General features: G+C 42.8%; 1 protein-coding gene across 7 annotated transcripts in view; it reads left to right on the top strand.

Moving 5' to 3' along the window:
• The window catches only part of FAT1 (FAT atypical cadherin 1), a 125,930-nt gene that overhangs the window by 89,610 nt on the left and 19,091 nt on the right, over nt 1-17,229 (top strand). For all 7 annotated transcript variants that reach the window (XR_815911.4, XM_010820249.4, XM_059882182.1 and 4 more), the window contains 9 exon segments: nt 105-380; nt 490-700; nt 6,302-10,369; nt 10,922-11,118; nt 11,825-11,978; nt 12,812-13,045; nt 14,149-14,538; nt 16,076-16,290; nt 16,861-16,998. Coding sequence is in view for 6 of the 7 variants with exons in the window: in XM_010820249.4 (XP_010818551.2) it covers nt 105-380; nt 490-700; nt 6,302-10,369; nt 10,922-11,118; nt 11,825-11,978; nt 12,812-13,045; nt 14,149-14,538; nt 16,076-16,290; nt 16,861-16,998 (5,883 nt within the window). In the remaining variant the exon portion in view is untranslated.

Genomic DNA, 17,229 nt, shown 5'->3' with positions numbered 1-17,229 from the left:
AAATTAGTTTTTTTTCAGTGTGCATCTGATTTTTCCTGATTTTTTTTTAACATGAAAACATTGTAATTAGGAATATTGTTATGTGAGTCATTTTGTCATTGCAGGTATTCATCAAAGTAATAGACACAAATGACCATCGTCCTCAATTTTCTACATCAAAATATGAAGTTGTTATTCCTGAAGACACAGTGCCAGAAACAGAAATCTTGCAAATCAGTGCTGTGGATAAAGATGAAAAAAACAAACTCATCTACACTCTGCAGAGCAGTATCGATCCATTGAGTCTCAAGAAATTTCGTCTTGATCCTGCAACCGGCTCTCTCTATACGTCAGAAAAGCTTGATCATGAAGCCATTCACCAGCATATTCTCACAGTCATGGTAGGGCTTTCTGTTCATTGTTCTGCTACCATATGGTTCCTGGAGGGCTCCATGTGATTGAGAGTGATTTTTACCCGTAACAGGGTTGATAATATGCTGATTCTTTTAGGTACGAGATCAAGATGTCCCTGTAAAGCGCAACTTTGCAAGGATTGTTGTTAATGTCAGCGACACCAATGACCACGCCCCCTGGTTCACAAGCTCCTCCTACGAAGGGCGGGTTTATGAGTCGGCAGCTGTGGGCTCAGTTGTGTTGCAGGTTACAGCTCTGGACAAGGACAAAGGGAAAAATGCTGAAGTACTCTACTCCATCGAATCAGGTATTTTTGGAGCACTGCATAGGTTTATAACTTTGCACTTGTTATAAAGATATTTCTTCTAAAATTACTTCTAGATGTTGAAAGATTTCTGTATATCACTATGAAAACTGCTTAAACCGAAAGGAGAAAGAGGAAAAAAGTTGAACTTTTAACTCATTAGAAAGCAAAGATAGAGAGTCCTAACTACGTTTGGGTGATGTTCTCAAAGATTTCATAATGTTAGCATAATTCAAGGCTCTGAGAAGTCCTGCAGTGAAGAAAACTTTATTTGACCAATTTAGGATTTCCAAAATGATTTTAACCACACAGTCACGGTCCTCCACAGATACTCTTAGAATAAGGCTGGCCCAGTGATTTAACATTTTTCATTTAGTCAGAGAGTGTTTTCTCTGGGGCAGAGCAGGAAGCCCCATGATGAGAGTGCTGACTCCCGCAGTTCTCACTGGGTCACGTCCGATGAAGGGTACCATGCTGCTCCTACCCCTTCCAGGTTTCGCTTTTCTGCCGCTGTCACCCCATGCATCTTTCACAGCTGCATTTCACTCATGGAAGAGGGTGGTTGCAGTAGGTCCCTGGGTTGGGACAAGGACTTGAAGAAATGCTGACAAGGCTGGGGCCCTGCTGGAGTCGGGCAAGAGATAGCAAGGGTGGGAAGTCCAGCTGGAACTGTGGGCCTGGACAGCTCCGGGTGTGAATGGCAGCCCACTCCAGTATTGTTGCCTGGAGAATCCCATGGACAGAGGAGCCTGGGATCGCAAAGAGTCGGACACGACTGACTCAGCTTAGCACCGGCAGGGCGCCAGAGGCCTGCTGCCGATTCCTGGAGCAGCAGAGTGGCGGCAGCAGAGTGGCATGCTGTTCTGTCTGTTTGCGGCTGCTCTTCAGTCGTCTGTGTCTTCATCTGGACTGTCATTTTATGTGCCAGGTGCCCTGCTAGGAGCATTCACGCTTGTGCTTGGCAGGTAGGGGCTTCCATCAGTCCACAGACGTATGTTCTTGTGAATGAGTTCTGCCCCTGATGAAGCCAGGATCTGCTCTAGAGCATGTGACTTATCCAGTCAGAAGTTACCTTGCTCCAGGACTTGCCTGACTCATGCCAAATACTATAAGTATTAGTATTAATATTAGCGCTTAAATATGGAGAAAGCAGCTTCCAATTTCCCATCTCTCTCTGCCATTAGTACAAGGCTCATACTCTCTTCCATTCTTTCCCTATGGTGATTTTAGGATATTGAGATCATCCCGTTAACCTGATTTTTTTTTTAAAATAAGTCCATACCTCTGCATATTTAGGAATTATATATCTTTCTAGGCATTAGAATTGATAGGGGTATAACTAACTCTAGATCACATAATCCAAATCTGAGCAAATGGAGAGCACTTTTTAAAAAACAGTGCTTAATCACTGTATTTTATGTGGTTAAACGATTTTTATTTCTTAATATATTTGAAGTTTCATGTTTTTCCTGAAAATGACCAAATTTAGGCCATTTCTTTCAAATAAAACCTCATATACTGCCTGAGGTTGCAGTGTTGAAATGTAGTGTAGTGTAGTTGACTTGAATAAAGATGATTTTTCCACTGGTTCAGAAATTTATCCATTAAAAAAAGCAGCGCATTACATTTGTACATGCCTGAGCACTTCAATAAAATAATTTTCTCCTAGACAAACTGGCTGGGTTTGTGTAGGAGAAAATGGTAAATTTTCCCTTAGCTTTCACATAACTTTCAACAACTGGGTGTTTAAAATATGATTGTCGGTGCCTGACTGAAGGCATGAGAATTCTTTAAATGCCTGTAATGACTGATGGGATTAGTAATCTGGTATTCCAGGAATGGAACTGTGTCTCCACTCAAAAACCAGATAATACAAGGGGCCTATTCGGATATAAAACTTGGACTTAAGATAATTTCATAGATTTGGTAATGTAAAAATCATACTATTCCACTTGATTTTTAGGAAATGACTGCCACTAAAATGCAATAGAATTACGTGTCTGTAAATTTGTTGACACTATTAAATGGTCACACAGCCTTTGTTCAACAGTGTACTCATACTCACTTGCTCCTGACTTGTGTCATTTAATAAAGCTCAGAAGAGTAGCTATAAATTCTGGCCATAACATTGCCGGTTTAATTAGCAGCAATTTATTGAGCAAAAAGTTTGGTCTGATGACAAGTCTTTAGGGAAAATGGAAGTCCCTGAAGAATATTTTCAGAAACAGTTATGTGTTTAGAGACACATCTGTGCCATACTCTGAGCTATAGTATTTTATTTTTTTTAAAGTAGATGATTGTGTCTTCAAAACTGTTGTAACCTCTGGAATTAGAAGACACTCAGTAAAAATATGTATTGACTAGAATTGGTTTTCTTCCCCAAACTTAGGTTAACCGTCATTGCAGTTGCCACTTTTACAGAGCTTGCTGTACTGTCAGGCAGTGGGCACCCACAGCGTGTCCTCCGTGGGTAGAGGCAGGTCCTAGCACAGCTCTCTGACATGCCTTTTGGGGTGTAGGTGTATATAATACAGTCACAGCTGACATGCACACATTTGCATGTTTGTCCGGATAACTGCCTTGTTCATATAGAAGGAACAAATTAAGACTTTAGAAATCAGCGATAATCTCCCCTAAAGTGAATGACCGAGGCCCCACCCTAGCACAGACTTTTGTCACTGCCCTGTCAATTTGTTCACAAATGCCATCTGTGTATTTCAGTAATGGGTGAATGTGGCTATTACTCAATCAGACAAAGACGCATTTTAGCCACTCAGCAGCCCTCGGGGTTTTTCCATGTAAACGTGACATTGCTTTCCCATCTACAAATCTGATGGTTTCTGCTGTAGTGTATATATGGGTAGGATCCATATATTAACTAACCAGCTGTGTTCCTGTTTAACCTTCTTGTTATCATTGACAAGCTCAGAACTGTCTTTATCAAAATAAAAATACTACACGTGGTAAAGAGTGTTTCTGAATTTCACATTGCTGATGAAAATTTTTATCACAGATTTCCAGTTAGTCCTTACATATTCCTTTTGTTAGTTCTTTTAAATAAGGTGCTACCTGTAATAAATGGTTGTTGGCAGTGATTGAAGTATAGTATCAGTGAGGAAAAGAAAACCAAATAGATATATATGCATGTTCAGTCACTCAGTTATGTGTGACTCTTTGCAACCCCGTGGGCTGCAGCCCACCAGGCTCCTCTGTCCATGGGATTTTCCAGGCAAGAATACTGGAGTGGGTTGCCATGCCCTCCTCCAGGGAATCTCCCCCACCCAGGGATCGAGCCCAAGTCTCCTGTATCTCCTGCATTGGCAGGCAGATTCTTTACCACTGTACCAGCTGGGAAACCGTAAATAGAAATGTAGTATTTAATGAACGTATTAATTTTTTCCAAGCTGCTGATCAACCTGTTTGGTGATTAATTTCTTTTCTTCCCATACATGTCTAAAAGTTGTTTCATTCAGCAAATATTTGTGGAGTGTCTCCTAAGTATCAGGTGTTCTTCTAGGCAGAGGTGATAAAACAACGAATAAGACAAGCCCTGCTGAAGTGGAGCCGACATTCCAGGGGGGGAACAGATAAGAACCAAGTGGCAGTATGACGTGCTGTAGAAAAGGGCCAGGGTAGCGGGACAGACCAGCCGTGATGAGTGGGACAGTCAGGGACGCCTCACTGTCGAGTTCTCCAAGAAGGAGGCATTTGGGCAGAGCCTGAGAGAGCGAACGAATGAAGAATAGCTTGGGGGGAAGGCTTTTCCAGGAGAGGACACCCCCCAAACCCACTGAGGATGTGTTTACCTGATTGAAGAGCCTCTCGGTGCAGATAGAATCCATTCACTCCTCCAAGTAAGGCCTTGCGTATTTGAAGCTTTCACTGTACAAAATAAGAGAAATGCATATAGATGGATGAATATAAAATATACTTTATCAGTACAGACACAGGAGAGTAAAGGGCCGGGATGCAGACGGTTGTCCAAGGTTTTCACGGTCCCCGTCTCAGGCCAGGCAGCCACTCAGACACAGCTGTGGACGCAGGAAGACGCACAGGTAGCTGAGAAAGGGCCTCGAAATTCCGATGAGTGCCTGAAACACAGCGAGAGAGGATCCAGGGTCACTGGCTCTCGTAAATACAGACAGGCCGGAAATTAGTGTCTGCAAGGCCTGGCAGAGGCAGTGTGACACCGTTCGCGGGCCAGGCTTCAGCTCAGCACCTCGTGGCCTGGAGTCGTTTCAGGCCAAAGTCCTGCTGCAGGTCAGGACACGGCCCCGGGGCCTGGACATGGAGCCAGGCAGACGTAATGAAAACCAGACTGGGTCTGGCCTCAGGAAGAACTATCACGGATTTTTGGAAAATGTGTTGAAGGAAGGAAATGAAGGCCGTTGAGGAAGTGTTTACTAGTAATGATGTGAGGAAGGGAGTGCTGCCTTGGGAGCCCCTGGTTGGCAAGTCACTCCGGGTATTTCTGCTCCGTGAATGGGCCAGACTTGATGGCAAACTGAGAGGAAAGCAAGAGTTTGAGAAAGCAGTTAAGTGGCAAGTCAGCCTTGTTTTGCGTCAGTGTAAGAATTCGTTTGGGGAAAATAAGTTCAATTCTATGACTCAAATAAATGATTCTGGATTCTTTGTTTAGAAAACAGGAAAGGGACGAAGGGTTTGTGGATGGATCGAATCTGAGGACCCTCACACTGCCATGATCTACCCAAAAAGATAGTAAACTGTGTAACCGTAGTAAACTGGCTTCCTCAGATAGGTTTCGGTCAGTGATGCAAAACCACGGAATATCGTGGAGTTGTACTGTTATACGTGTAGCTGTTGTAGATAATGTAGCTGTAAAAAGTCTAAAGAAAGCAAGTAAAACTATCTTAGGATTTTCAGTGTTAGCATTATTGACATTTTTGGATCAAAAAATGCTTTGTGGTGAGGCTGTCCCCTGTGTTGTAGGGTGTTTAGCAGCATCCCTGGTCTCTCCCCTTTGGATGGTAGGAGCACCCTCTCTCCAGAAGTGGTGGTCACCTAAAATATGTCCGACTGGACGTCCCTCTGGGTGAAATCGCCTCTGAGTTGAGAAACACTCACCTAGAAATTAAATTGACCTGAAAAAAATTCAGGGAATATTATTGAAATCTTCAAAACCTGCAAAGTGGGGCAGATTACATACAGGCTTCTTCATCAGTTCCCAAATGTTTAAAATGCAGACTAACTCTATTGAAGTTTGTTGAATTTAATTGAAGTCTTCCCTTTCATATAAGATTCTGGAGAATTTGCAAGCAATGAATACATTCCAAAGGGGGTTTGAGGGACTCTCGGAAATGATTAACTTCACTGCTTTATGAAGGAGAATCAGCTTTTCCCACAACACATTCCTGGTTCAACCAGAGAGAGTTTTAGCTTTAGTTGCAGAGTGATACAGGTTCTGTTTTTTGGGGTTTTTTTTTGATAATTTATAGACAAAACTTGGAAAAGTTTGCCTTAGTTTCGGTGGATAAAAATAAAACGCATTGAGAAATGAGACAAGTTGAATGAAGCCAGTTCCCTTTGAATGTTGGTCGGTCCTTGTATTTTTCTCTCAACATGCCTCTCTCCGTCTCCTCCCAGGAAACATTGGAAATTCTTTTACGATCGACCCCATCTTGGGCTCCATAAAAACTGCCAGAGAATTAGATCGAAGTAACCAAGTGGCATATGACTTAATGGTGAAAGCTACAGATAGAGGCGACCCACCAATGAGTGAAATCACCTCTGTGCGGGTCTTCGTGACCATTGCTGACAACGCCTCTCCCAAGTTTACATCAAAAGAATATTCTGTTGAAATTAGTGAAACTGTTGGCATTGGAAGTTTCGTCGGAATGGTTACAGCCCACAGCCAGTCATCAGTGGTGTATGAAATAAAGGATGGAAATGTAGCTGATGCCTTTGATATTAATCCACACTCTGGAAGTATCATCACTCAGAAAGCTTTGGATTTTGAAACCTTGCCCATCTATACATTGACAATACAAGGAACTAACATGGCTGGTTTGTCTACAAATACAACTGTTTTGGTGCACTTGCTGGATGAAAATGACAACTTGCCAGTTTTTGTGCAAGCAGAGTATACAGGGCTCATTAGTGAATCAGCTTCGATTAACAGCGTGGTCCTAACAGACAGGAATGTCCCATTAGTTATTCGAGCCACTGATGCTGATAGAGAATCAAATGCCTTGCTTGTTTATCACATTGTTGAACCATCTGTACACAAATACTTTACCATTGATTCTAGCACGGGTGCTATTCATACAGTCCTAAGTTTGGACTATGAAGAAACAAGCACTTTTCACTTTACTGTGCAAGTTCATGACATGGGAACCCCACGTTTGTTCGCTGAATACGCAGCCAATGTGACTATACACGTCATTGACATTAACGACTGCCCTCCCGTGTTCTCCACATCATTATACGAAGCATCTCTTTTGCTGCCAACCTACAGAGGGGTCAAGGTCGTCGCGGTGAATGCCACTGATGCCGATTCAAGTGCGTTCTCACAGTTAATGTACTCCATCACCGAAGGCAACATTGGGGAGAAGTTCCTGATGGACCGCAAGACTGGAACCATAACTGTGCAGAACACGACTCAGCTGAGGAGCCGCTACGAGCTAACCGTCAGAGCGTCCGATGGCAGATTTGCAAGCTTCGCGGCCATCAAAATTAATGTGAAAGAAAGCAAGGAGAGCCAGCTGAAATTTACGCAGGATTTCTACTCTGCCATAGTGAAAGAGAATTCCACCGAAGCCAGAACACTAGCTGTCATAACTGCCCTTGGGAATCCAATCAATGAGCCCCTGTTTTACCACATCCTCAACCCAGATCCCAGGTTCAGAATCAGCCGCACATCCGGAGTTCTGTCGACCACCGGCATACCGTTCGATCGTGAGCAGCAGGAGGCCTTTGACGTGGTGGTGGAAGTCACGCGGGAGCGGAAGCCTCCAGCCGTGGCCCACGTCATCGTGAAGGTCGTCATCGAGGACCAGAACGATAATGCCCCGGTGTTTGTCAACCTCCCTTACTACGCCCTGGTGAAAGTGGATGCTGCCGTGGGCCAGGTTATCCGCCACGTGACCGCCGTCGACAGGGACAGCGGCCGAAACGGGGAGGTTCATTACTTCCTCAAGGAGCGCCACGAACACTTCCAGATTGGATCCTCTGGGGAGATCTCACTGAAAAAGCCGTTTGAACCCGACACCTTGAATAAGGAGTATCTCATCACAGTGGTCGCCAGAGATGGAGGAGATCCAGCTTTCTCCGCCGAGGTCATCGTCCCCATCACCGTGATGAACAAAGCCATGCCCGTGTTCGAAAAGCCTTTCTACAGTGCCGAGATCCCAGAGAATGCACAGCTGCACAGCCCCGTTGTCCACGTACAAGCCAACAGTCCGGAGGGTCTGAAAGTGCACTACAGCATCACCGAGGGCGATCCTTTCAGCCAGTTCACTGTTAACTTCAACACCGGAGTTATCAGTGTCGTGGCGCCCCTGGACTTCGAGTCCCACCCGGCATATAAACTGAGCATCCGAGCCACGGACTCCTTGACCGGCGCTCACGCCGAGGTCTTTGTGGACATAATCGTGGAGGACATCAATGACAACCCTCCCGTGTTTGCCCAGCAGTCTTATGCCACCACCCTGTCCGAGGCATCTGTAATTGGGACGTCTGTGGTGCAAGTCAGAGCAACAGATGCCGACTCGGAACCAAACAGAGGGATTTCCTACCACATGGTGGGGAATCACAGCAAGAGCCATGATCATTTTCACGTAGACAGCGGCACTGGCCTCATCTCGCTGGTCAGGACTCTGGACTATGAGCAGTTCCGGCAGCACCAGATTTCCGTGAGGGCTGTTGATGGCGGCATGCCCCCTCTGAGCAGCGACGTGGTCGTCACGGTGGACGTCACCGACCTCAACGATCACCCTCCCCTCTTTGACCAGCAGCTTTATGAAGCCAGAATCAGTGAACACGCCGCCCATGGACATTTTGTGACCTGTGTAAGGGCCTATGATGCAGACAGTTCAGATGCAGACAAGTTGGAATATTCCATTCTGTCTGGCAATGACCATAAGAATTTTGTCATCGACGGCAAGACAGGGATCATCACACTCTCCAACCTGCGCCGGCACGCCTTGAAGCCATCCTACAGCCTCCAGGTGTCTGCGTCGGATGGAGTTTTTAGGAGTTCTGCTCAGGTTCACGTGACTGTGATTGGAGGCAATTTGCACAGTCCTTTGTTTCTTCAGAATGAGTATGAAGTGGAGCTCGCTGAAAACGCTCCCCTGCATACTCTGGTGACCGAGGTCAAAGCATCCGATGGGGATTCGGGTATTTATGGTCATGTTACCTACCACATTGTCAATGACTTTGCCAAAGACCGGTTTTACACAAACGAGCGGGGGCAGATCTTTACTTTAGAAAAGCTTGATCGAGAAACCCCAGCAGAGAAAGTAATCCCCATTCGTTTCATGGCCAAGGACGCTGGAGGCAAGGTTGCCTTCTGCACCATTAATGTCATCCTCACAGACGACAATGACAATGCCCCACAGTTTCGAGCAACCAAGTTTGAGGTGAACATCGGGTCCAGTGCTCCCAAAGGGACGTCAGTCATCAAAGTCCTCGCCAGTGATGCCGACGAGGGCTCCAACGCCGACATCACCTATGCCATTGAAGCAGATTCTGAAAGCGTTAAAGAGAATTTGGAAATCAACAGAGCGTCCGGCGTAATTACTACAAAGGAAAGTTTAATTGGCTTGGAGAACGAGGTCTTCACTTTCTTCGTCAGAGCTGTGGACAACGGGTCCCCACAAAGAGAATCGGTTGTTCCCGTCTATGTGAAAGTGCTCCCACCAGAAATGCGACTTCCCAGGTTTTCAGAGCCGTTTTACACCTATACAGTTTCTGAAGACGTGCCCATCGGAACCGAAATAGACCTCATTCGAGCAGAACACAGCGGGACTGTCCTTTACAGCCTGGTCAAAGGGAATACCCCCGAAAGCAACAGAGATGAGTTCTTTGTGATCGACAGGCAGAGCGGGAGGCTGAAACTGGAGAAGAGTCTTGACCACGAGACCACGAAGTGGTTCCAGTTCTCCGTGCTTGCCAGGTGCACTCACGGTGACTACGAGCTGGTGGCTTCTGTCGACGTTAGCATCCAGGTGAAGGACACCAACGATAACAGCCCTGTCTTGGAGTCTAGTCCATACGAGGCCTTTATTGTTGAAAACCTGCCGGCAGGGAGCAGAGTCATTCAGATCAGGGCATCTGACCTGGATTCAGGAAGCAACGGCCAGGTCATGTATAATCTAGATCAGTCACAAAGCGTGGACGTCATTGAATCCTTTGCCGTTAACATGGAAACGGGCTGGATCACCACGTTGAGGGAACTGGACCATGAAAAGAGAGACAGCTACCAGATCAAGGTGGTTGCGTCAGATCACGGTGAGAAGGTTCAGCTCTCCTCCACAGCCATTGTGGATGTTACGGTCACTGATGTCAACGACAGCCCCCCTCGGTTCACGGCCGAGATCTACAAAGGGACCGTGAGTGAAGATGACCCTCCTGGGGGCGTGATTGCCATCGTGAGCACTACAGATGCTGATTCTGAGGAGATCAACAGACAAGTTACATACTACATAACAGGTAACACATGTAAAAGGTTTAATTTCAAATCAAGTGGTATCAGAAGCATGGATTCTGAGATACATTCTTTTATGGCAGTTGAGAGTTAAAGATCAGTTGTAGTATATTTAAAATAAGTAGAAAGTAACAGTCTCTTAAGCTGTATTTCAAGTTCTTTGCCTGAGCAAGGCCAGTCCTTGTTTCATTAGTCAGATTTTGATTTTTATGATTCATTCTGTCAAACTTTATACGTAGTATATAAAAAAGATATTACAATTTAAAAAATACAGTTGCAGTGTAGGCGGAAGTGTTGCTGATGGTCTTTAAATTCTGTTTGGCTTCGTGCTGTGTTCAGATACACATTTTAGTGCTACTTGCTTTGTTTTTTGGTTTTGTTGAGGCTTGGGGGAGCTTAGTAAACGGGAAAGCTAATAAAACACATATAAATGGAATTATTTTTTAAAAACTTTTAAGTTATATATCTTTTATACAATTTGTTTTTCCTACTACTTATTCCTTTTTTTTTTTGAATTTCGACAAATTGGCTGTCATCTCCTTCCTTTGATTTCATAGGCGGGGATCCTTTGGGGCAGTTTGCTATTGAAAATATACAGAATGAATGGAAGGTCTATGTGAAGAAACCTCTAGATAGAGAGGAAAGGGACAGTTACCTTCTGACCATCACAGCAACCGACGGGACCTTCTCATCCAAAGCTATAGTTGAAGTCAAAGTCCTCGATGCAAACGACAACACTCCCGTTTGTGAAAAGGTAGGCTACTCCTGTCTGTAAGTTCATGTATTATGAATTCAGATTTCTTTCTTAAACCTTTCAGTCGGACAGTCACACGGTGCTACTGCACGTGGAGTAATTGAGATGTCTTCCACGTTGTAAGTTCTTAGTGTTTAAGTCGAGATGGGGTTGATGGAGCCAGAGTTGGAGTAGTTTCAGAAGTACTTTTGGGGTATGTTTAAAAAGCTTGAAAACATCATTCAAAAATACTGTGAATTATGGACAGGATTACAGTTGTGTGTTAACTCGAAACATGCTCTGTTACATTTTCCTGAAGGGATTCCCTTCATCTGGGGGTGAGGTTATAGAGGAGGGGATATTAGGCCAGGAGTTCTTGATACACAGCTCTCTTCTGCTCCAGCAGACTGTATTTAGAGCCCTTGCTTTTGCACACACTGGAGGAACCCAGAGGTGCAGGGTGTGGCTTCTGCCCCCGCGGAGCCCATAGTTTTTAACAGAGGACAACATGGGTACCAAGGAAGAGCTGTAGTTCAGCATGTGGGGTTGTTAGCTGTGACTTGACTCCTCTTTTGTAAGAAAAATAGTTCTGCAGACCCCTTGGATTTTAGTTTTATTCATTTCCCATGTGTTCTGTGACCCCAGTTAAATGATTTCTGTTGCTCCCTTGGCAGTCATCTTAACTTTCAATGTTCTAAGTTAACGGTATTGTTTACAATCTTTGTAGACTTTATATTCTGACACGATTCCAGAAGATGCCTTTCCTGGGAAGCTGATCATGCAGGTCTCTGCGACGGATGCAGATATCCGTTCCAATGCTGAAATTACTTACACATTATTTGGTCCAGGTGCAGAAAAATTCAAACTAAATCCAGACACAGGTAAAGGTGGAATTTGGGCAAAACAGATTCTGTTTCAACAAAGTCACATATTCAGGTGGTTTTGGATCACACAGATAATTTGAAATTGTATTTTTTTCTTGTAAATTTTACTCTCCTACTATAAAAATGGCATCTTTTAGAAAGGTAAGCAATAATTAACTGTAAACTTTATGGTGAGATAAAAAGTTAACAGCAGCAATATCACCTACTTGAATCAAGGATTTAACATTTATAAGTTTTTTATATCACCTTCTTTAAAAAAGGAAAACAACTCAGAAGTTAAAGTATATCGAGCTTTCTGCTTTATCAACTTTCCATATAGTTTGTTTTATTGAACTTGTGACCATAAATTTATAATTCAGAATATTAATTAAAATGATTAATGATATTTTACCTATTTTTAAACCTCTAAGATTGTATTTCTCTTCGAATTTATATTTTGTTAAAATTGGGGATCAAGTAACAGTTTTCTATTAAGCTTGCCCCCAAATTAATTACAGACGTTTGAATCTAATTTTTGAGTCAATTAAAAAATACCTTGAACTTGGTAAATTGGCAACTCTTCTGCTTTTTGACGCTGTATATAATACAAGAGACCCCAGCCTGGAGATCTTTATGGCTTAGAGCTCTTTATGGCTTAGAGCTGGCCCCTAGCAGGGTTTGACAACCTCCAACTCAGAGGGCTCCCCCAGCTGTTGACTCTGTCACCGACAAAATTATTCTCCAGAGAAAGGCCATTATTCGGATTTTATAAATGTAAGAGGAAGAAGCATGTCTGCTAGCAGTTACATCTTCACTTTCAAGTGAGCACCTGGGTATTTGTTTGTTTTTAGGGGAACTGAAAACATCAGCCCCCCTTGATCGCGAGGAGCAAGCAGCTTACCATCTTCTCGTCAAGGCCACCGATGGAGGGGGAAGGTTCTGCCAAGCTAGCGTTGTGCTTACATTAGAGGACGTGAATGATAACGCCCCCGAGTTCTCTGCTGATCCCTACACCATCACCGTGTTTGAAAACACAGAGCCGGGCACACTCCTGACCAGAGTGCAGGCCACGGACGCGGATGCAGGTATAGCCCGGAAGATGCTCTTGTCTTCAGACTGTGGCCTGAGGGGCTGTTTTAAAACACATTCATCCCCTTCCACGTACCTAACCTGATGCATGTTGAGTAACTCACTGTTGTTGTTGTGTTAGCATTGGGATTTCCTCGGTGGCCCAGTGGTTAAGACTTCCCCTGCCAATATAGGGGGTGTGGGTTAGATCCCTGTTTGGGAAGTTAAGATCCTGTACGCCTTGTGGCCAAAAAACCAAAACATAAACTATATTGTAGCAGATTCAGTAAAGACTTTAAAACTGGTGCAGATCAAAAAAACAAAACTTAAAATGTGTTGGCATTAAAAATTGAATGAAATCTTCAGAATAAGGAACTCATTTTTCATGAATATTCAAAATCTCAAAATTGTTCACGGTGAACTTACTGTGATGCCTCTAAAATTCTAGCCTGTGATAACTGATTTTTATATCCCATTGAATTAATTAATAAAGGGTTATTTTTTGGTGAATAAAGCATTTGTGACAAAGAGATTTAGTATCATAGGAACATAACAGAAGCAAACAGTATATTGTTTTAGTTTTACAGATCTTTCAAGTTTTTTTTGGAGAAAGTAAGACTCTAGGATATATATTCATAGCATTTTGATAGCAGAGAATAGAAATAACTTCTTTGGTCATTCCTATACTGAAGAGTTAGAATATCAAATATATTAATTTTCAAATAAATGTTTGTCACTGAAGCTAAGTAGTAAGTAGGCTTTATTTTTAAAGATCTGGGTTTTTAGAACATAAGTTCCTATATAATATGGTCTTAAAAAAAGTCAAATGAGTATGAAATTATATTTGTTTTAACTCAGTGAATCTTTCATTTAAAAGTTACATTTTAAAGATCGTAGTCAACAAGAATTTTTAAATAATATATATTAGCATTTTCCCTTTTCATATGTATGCTACATGTATTTTTTAAATTTATTTTTTAATTGAAGGATAATTGCTTTACAGATTTTGTTGTTCTCTGTCAAACATCAACATGAAACAGCCATAGGTGTACATATTTTTAAGTAGCATGTTTACATTTCTTGAAATAAAGCATTCTGACATGATGTGGTGTCTTGACAGGACTGAATCGGAAAATCTCCTACTCACTGCTTAACTCCGCTGATGGGCAGTTCTCCATTAATGAATTATCTGGAATCATTCAGTTAGAAAAGCCTTTGGATAGAGAACTCCAGGCAGTATACACTCTGACTTTGAAAGCTGTGGATCACGGTTTGCCCAGAAGGTTGACAGCTACCGGCACCATTGTCATATCTGTTTTGGATATAAATGACAACCCGCCCGTGTTTGAATACCGTGAATACGGTGCCACGGTGTCTGAGGATATTCTCATTGGGACTGAAGTTCTCCAAGTGTACGCAGCGAGTCGGGACATTGAAGCAAATGCAGAAATCACCTACTCTATCATAAGTGGGAATGAACACGGAAAATTCAGCATCGACTCGAAAACAGGTAACCTACCACTACGAATGTGAGGAAGCCCTTATACTGCCAGAAAGTCTAGATTGCTCAGCACTTTACTGGTACAAAGACAGGTCATAAGTTGTCAGTAGATACCCTAAAAAAGAGAAAACTCAAGTTTCGTTTGTGTTGTTATCTGAAGTGGGATTCATAGTGGTATTCATTTAGAAAGCTTTAAAACTATAGATCTATACCGGAGAAGGCAATGGCACCCCACTCCAGTACTCTTGCCTGGAAAATCCCATGGATGGAGGAGCCTGGTAGGCTGCAGTCCGTGGGGTCGCTAGGAGTCGGACATGACTGAGCGACTTCACTTTCACTTTTCCCTTTCATGCATTGGAGAAGGAAATGGCAGCCCACTCCAGTGTTCTTGCCTGGAGAATCCCAGGGATGGGGGAGCCTGGTGGCTGCCATCTGTGGGGTCACACAGAGTCGGACACGACTGAAGTGACTTAGCATAGCATAGCATAGCATAGTTCTACACACTAAAATCATTTCTGGCTTGTCTGTTATAGATATGAGCAAATTTAAGGAGAAAATTAAAGCATCATACTCTAGTAATTTAGTAAAGATATAAGATGTAATAAATCAGTAAAGATAAAGAGTGGAAAATAGTAGAAAATTTTGCATAATGGCCCCTTGTGGATCTCATATGAAATAGCTTCCCAAGTGAAACAGGAGTTGTGACCTCTTTGATCTTAGATTCAGTAGGGGCACCTGATAATTCATTAAATTGACTTCTTCATTATGCTAGCTGTGTACAACTGACAAATACCTGGACTGAGTTCCTTAGTGAGGGACTGCCAGTGGGGTCACAAGTCACTGGAGCTCTTGACTCTGGCTGCATAAATCCTTTTGTAGTCTTGTTAACCTGTCGACTAAAATAGCTATAAGGAAGTTGCTCTCTCCATTCAAACTGTGTTTAATTGTATGTGACTATTTCAGATGAAGGGTAGGTGTGTGATGACGCGATCTTAAAATGTATTTTTAGCACATATAAAATTGTTATTTTTAGGACTCTTTAAGTAGGATAGACTGTAAGGAGGTTAAAAAGAAAGACATTGAAAGACATTAAAGGAATTATTAAATCAAAAAGGGATTTAAAAAAATGATAGAATGTAAACAAAGAGTTATTCAAGAGATTTTTAAAAAGGATATGAATTTCTGTAGAAGTAGGAGAAGGAAAAGAAAATGAAAAGCCAAAGATAGTTTTTATGTTTTCTTTCTGTTCTATTAAAGTCTGTAGTAAACTGTCATTTAGAAGAGATAAGAAATGTAATCATTTTTATAACAGGGATATGGTGAGTACTGAGCAATTTAAGTTTAAAAGCAATTTAAATATTCCAAAGAATATCAGGAAAGTAAAAGCAATAAAGTTCCCAGGATGAGCCAATTCCTGTTTTAATTATTGAATTAAGAAATTAGAAAACATACGTAAGTGGTAAGTAAACTCTTGAAGATTTCAGTCATAGGAGGAGAAAGTGGTGGCATTTTAAAGCACTGGAAGTAACTCTGATTTTCTGCTCAGGAGCCATATTTATCATTGAGAACCTGGACTATGAAAGCTCTCATGAGTACTACCTGACTGTGGAGGCCACTGACGGAGGCACCCCGTCACTGAGTGATGTTGCCACCGTGAGCATCAATGTGACAGACATCAACGACAATGCCCCAGTGTTCAGCCAAGACACCTACACGGCAGTCGTCAGCGAGGACGCTGTTCTCGAACAGTCTGTCATTACGGTGTGTATCTTTCCCTCTGCAGTTTTCTTCTGAGTCTTTGCAAGAATTTTTCTAGGGATTTATCCAGTTTTCTTATTGTTGCTGCTGTTGTTTTAATTCTATTTGTCTGTTTGTTTATTTCTGGCTGTGCCGGGTCATTGTTGCTGTTTAGGGTTTCTCTAGTTGTGGAGAGTGGGGGTACTCTATCAGTTGCAGAGCACAGACTCTAGGGCTTCTGTAGTTGCAACACGTCAGCTCCGCAGTTGTGACTCCTGGGCTCTGGAGCACAGCTCAGTAGCTATAGCACACAGGCTTAGTTGCTCCGTGGCATGTGGGATCCTCCCAGACCAGGGATCAGACTTGTGTGTCCTGCACTGGCAGGCGTATTCTTTCCCGCTGAGCCACCAGGGATGCTCTCATCCAATTCTTAGAGTGGCCTTCCTTGAAAATAATTGGAAGATGAGGAAATGTCTCTTATTAACCCAGTTACTGGCTCTATTATAAGTAACTGCTGTTGATACCAGAAATTAGCTCAATAGACTTCTGTCACGTCCTCATCTGTCTCCTAAACAGGAGTGTGATGTTTTCTAGGTTATGGCAGATGATGCTGACGGACCTTCAAACAGCCACATCCACTATGCGATTATAGATGGCAACCAGGGAAGTCCGTTTACAATCGACCCTGCTAGAGGAGAAGTGAAGGTGACCAAACTTCTAGACCGGGAAACAGTAAGTGGAGAAATGAAATTGTTTACAGATTATCAAATAAATAGATGGAAGTGCCAACATTTTGGGAGATGTCGAAAGAACCAGCCTTGTTCTCAGGAAGTGACAAGCAGAATATAAATACCTGAAAAGCAATTACAGTATGAAGATCTCCGGAATATGTGATTTGTTTCATACTTGTGGAGTTTAGAGAATAAAATTGTGTATTTAGGATGAAACTGCTGTTGTTACCAA

Source organism: Bos taurus, chromosome 27 (genome assembly GCF_002263795.3).
Source record: "Bos taurus isolate L1 Dominette 01449 registration number 42190680 breed Hereford chromosome 27, ARS-UCD2.0, whole genome shotgun sequence".
NCBI lineage: Eukaryota > Metazoa > Chordata > Mammalia > Artiodactyla > Bovidae > Bos > Bos taurus.
The sequence above is the reverse complement of the archived record's forward strand: the minus strand, read 5'-3'. Positions and strand labels throughout refer to the sequence as shown.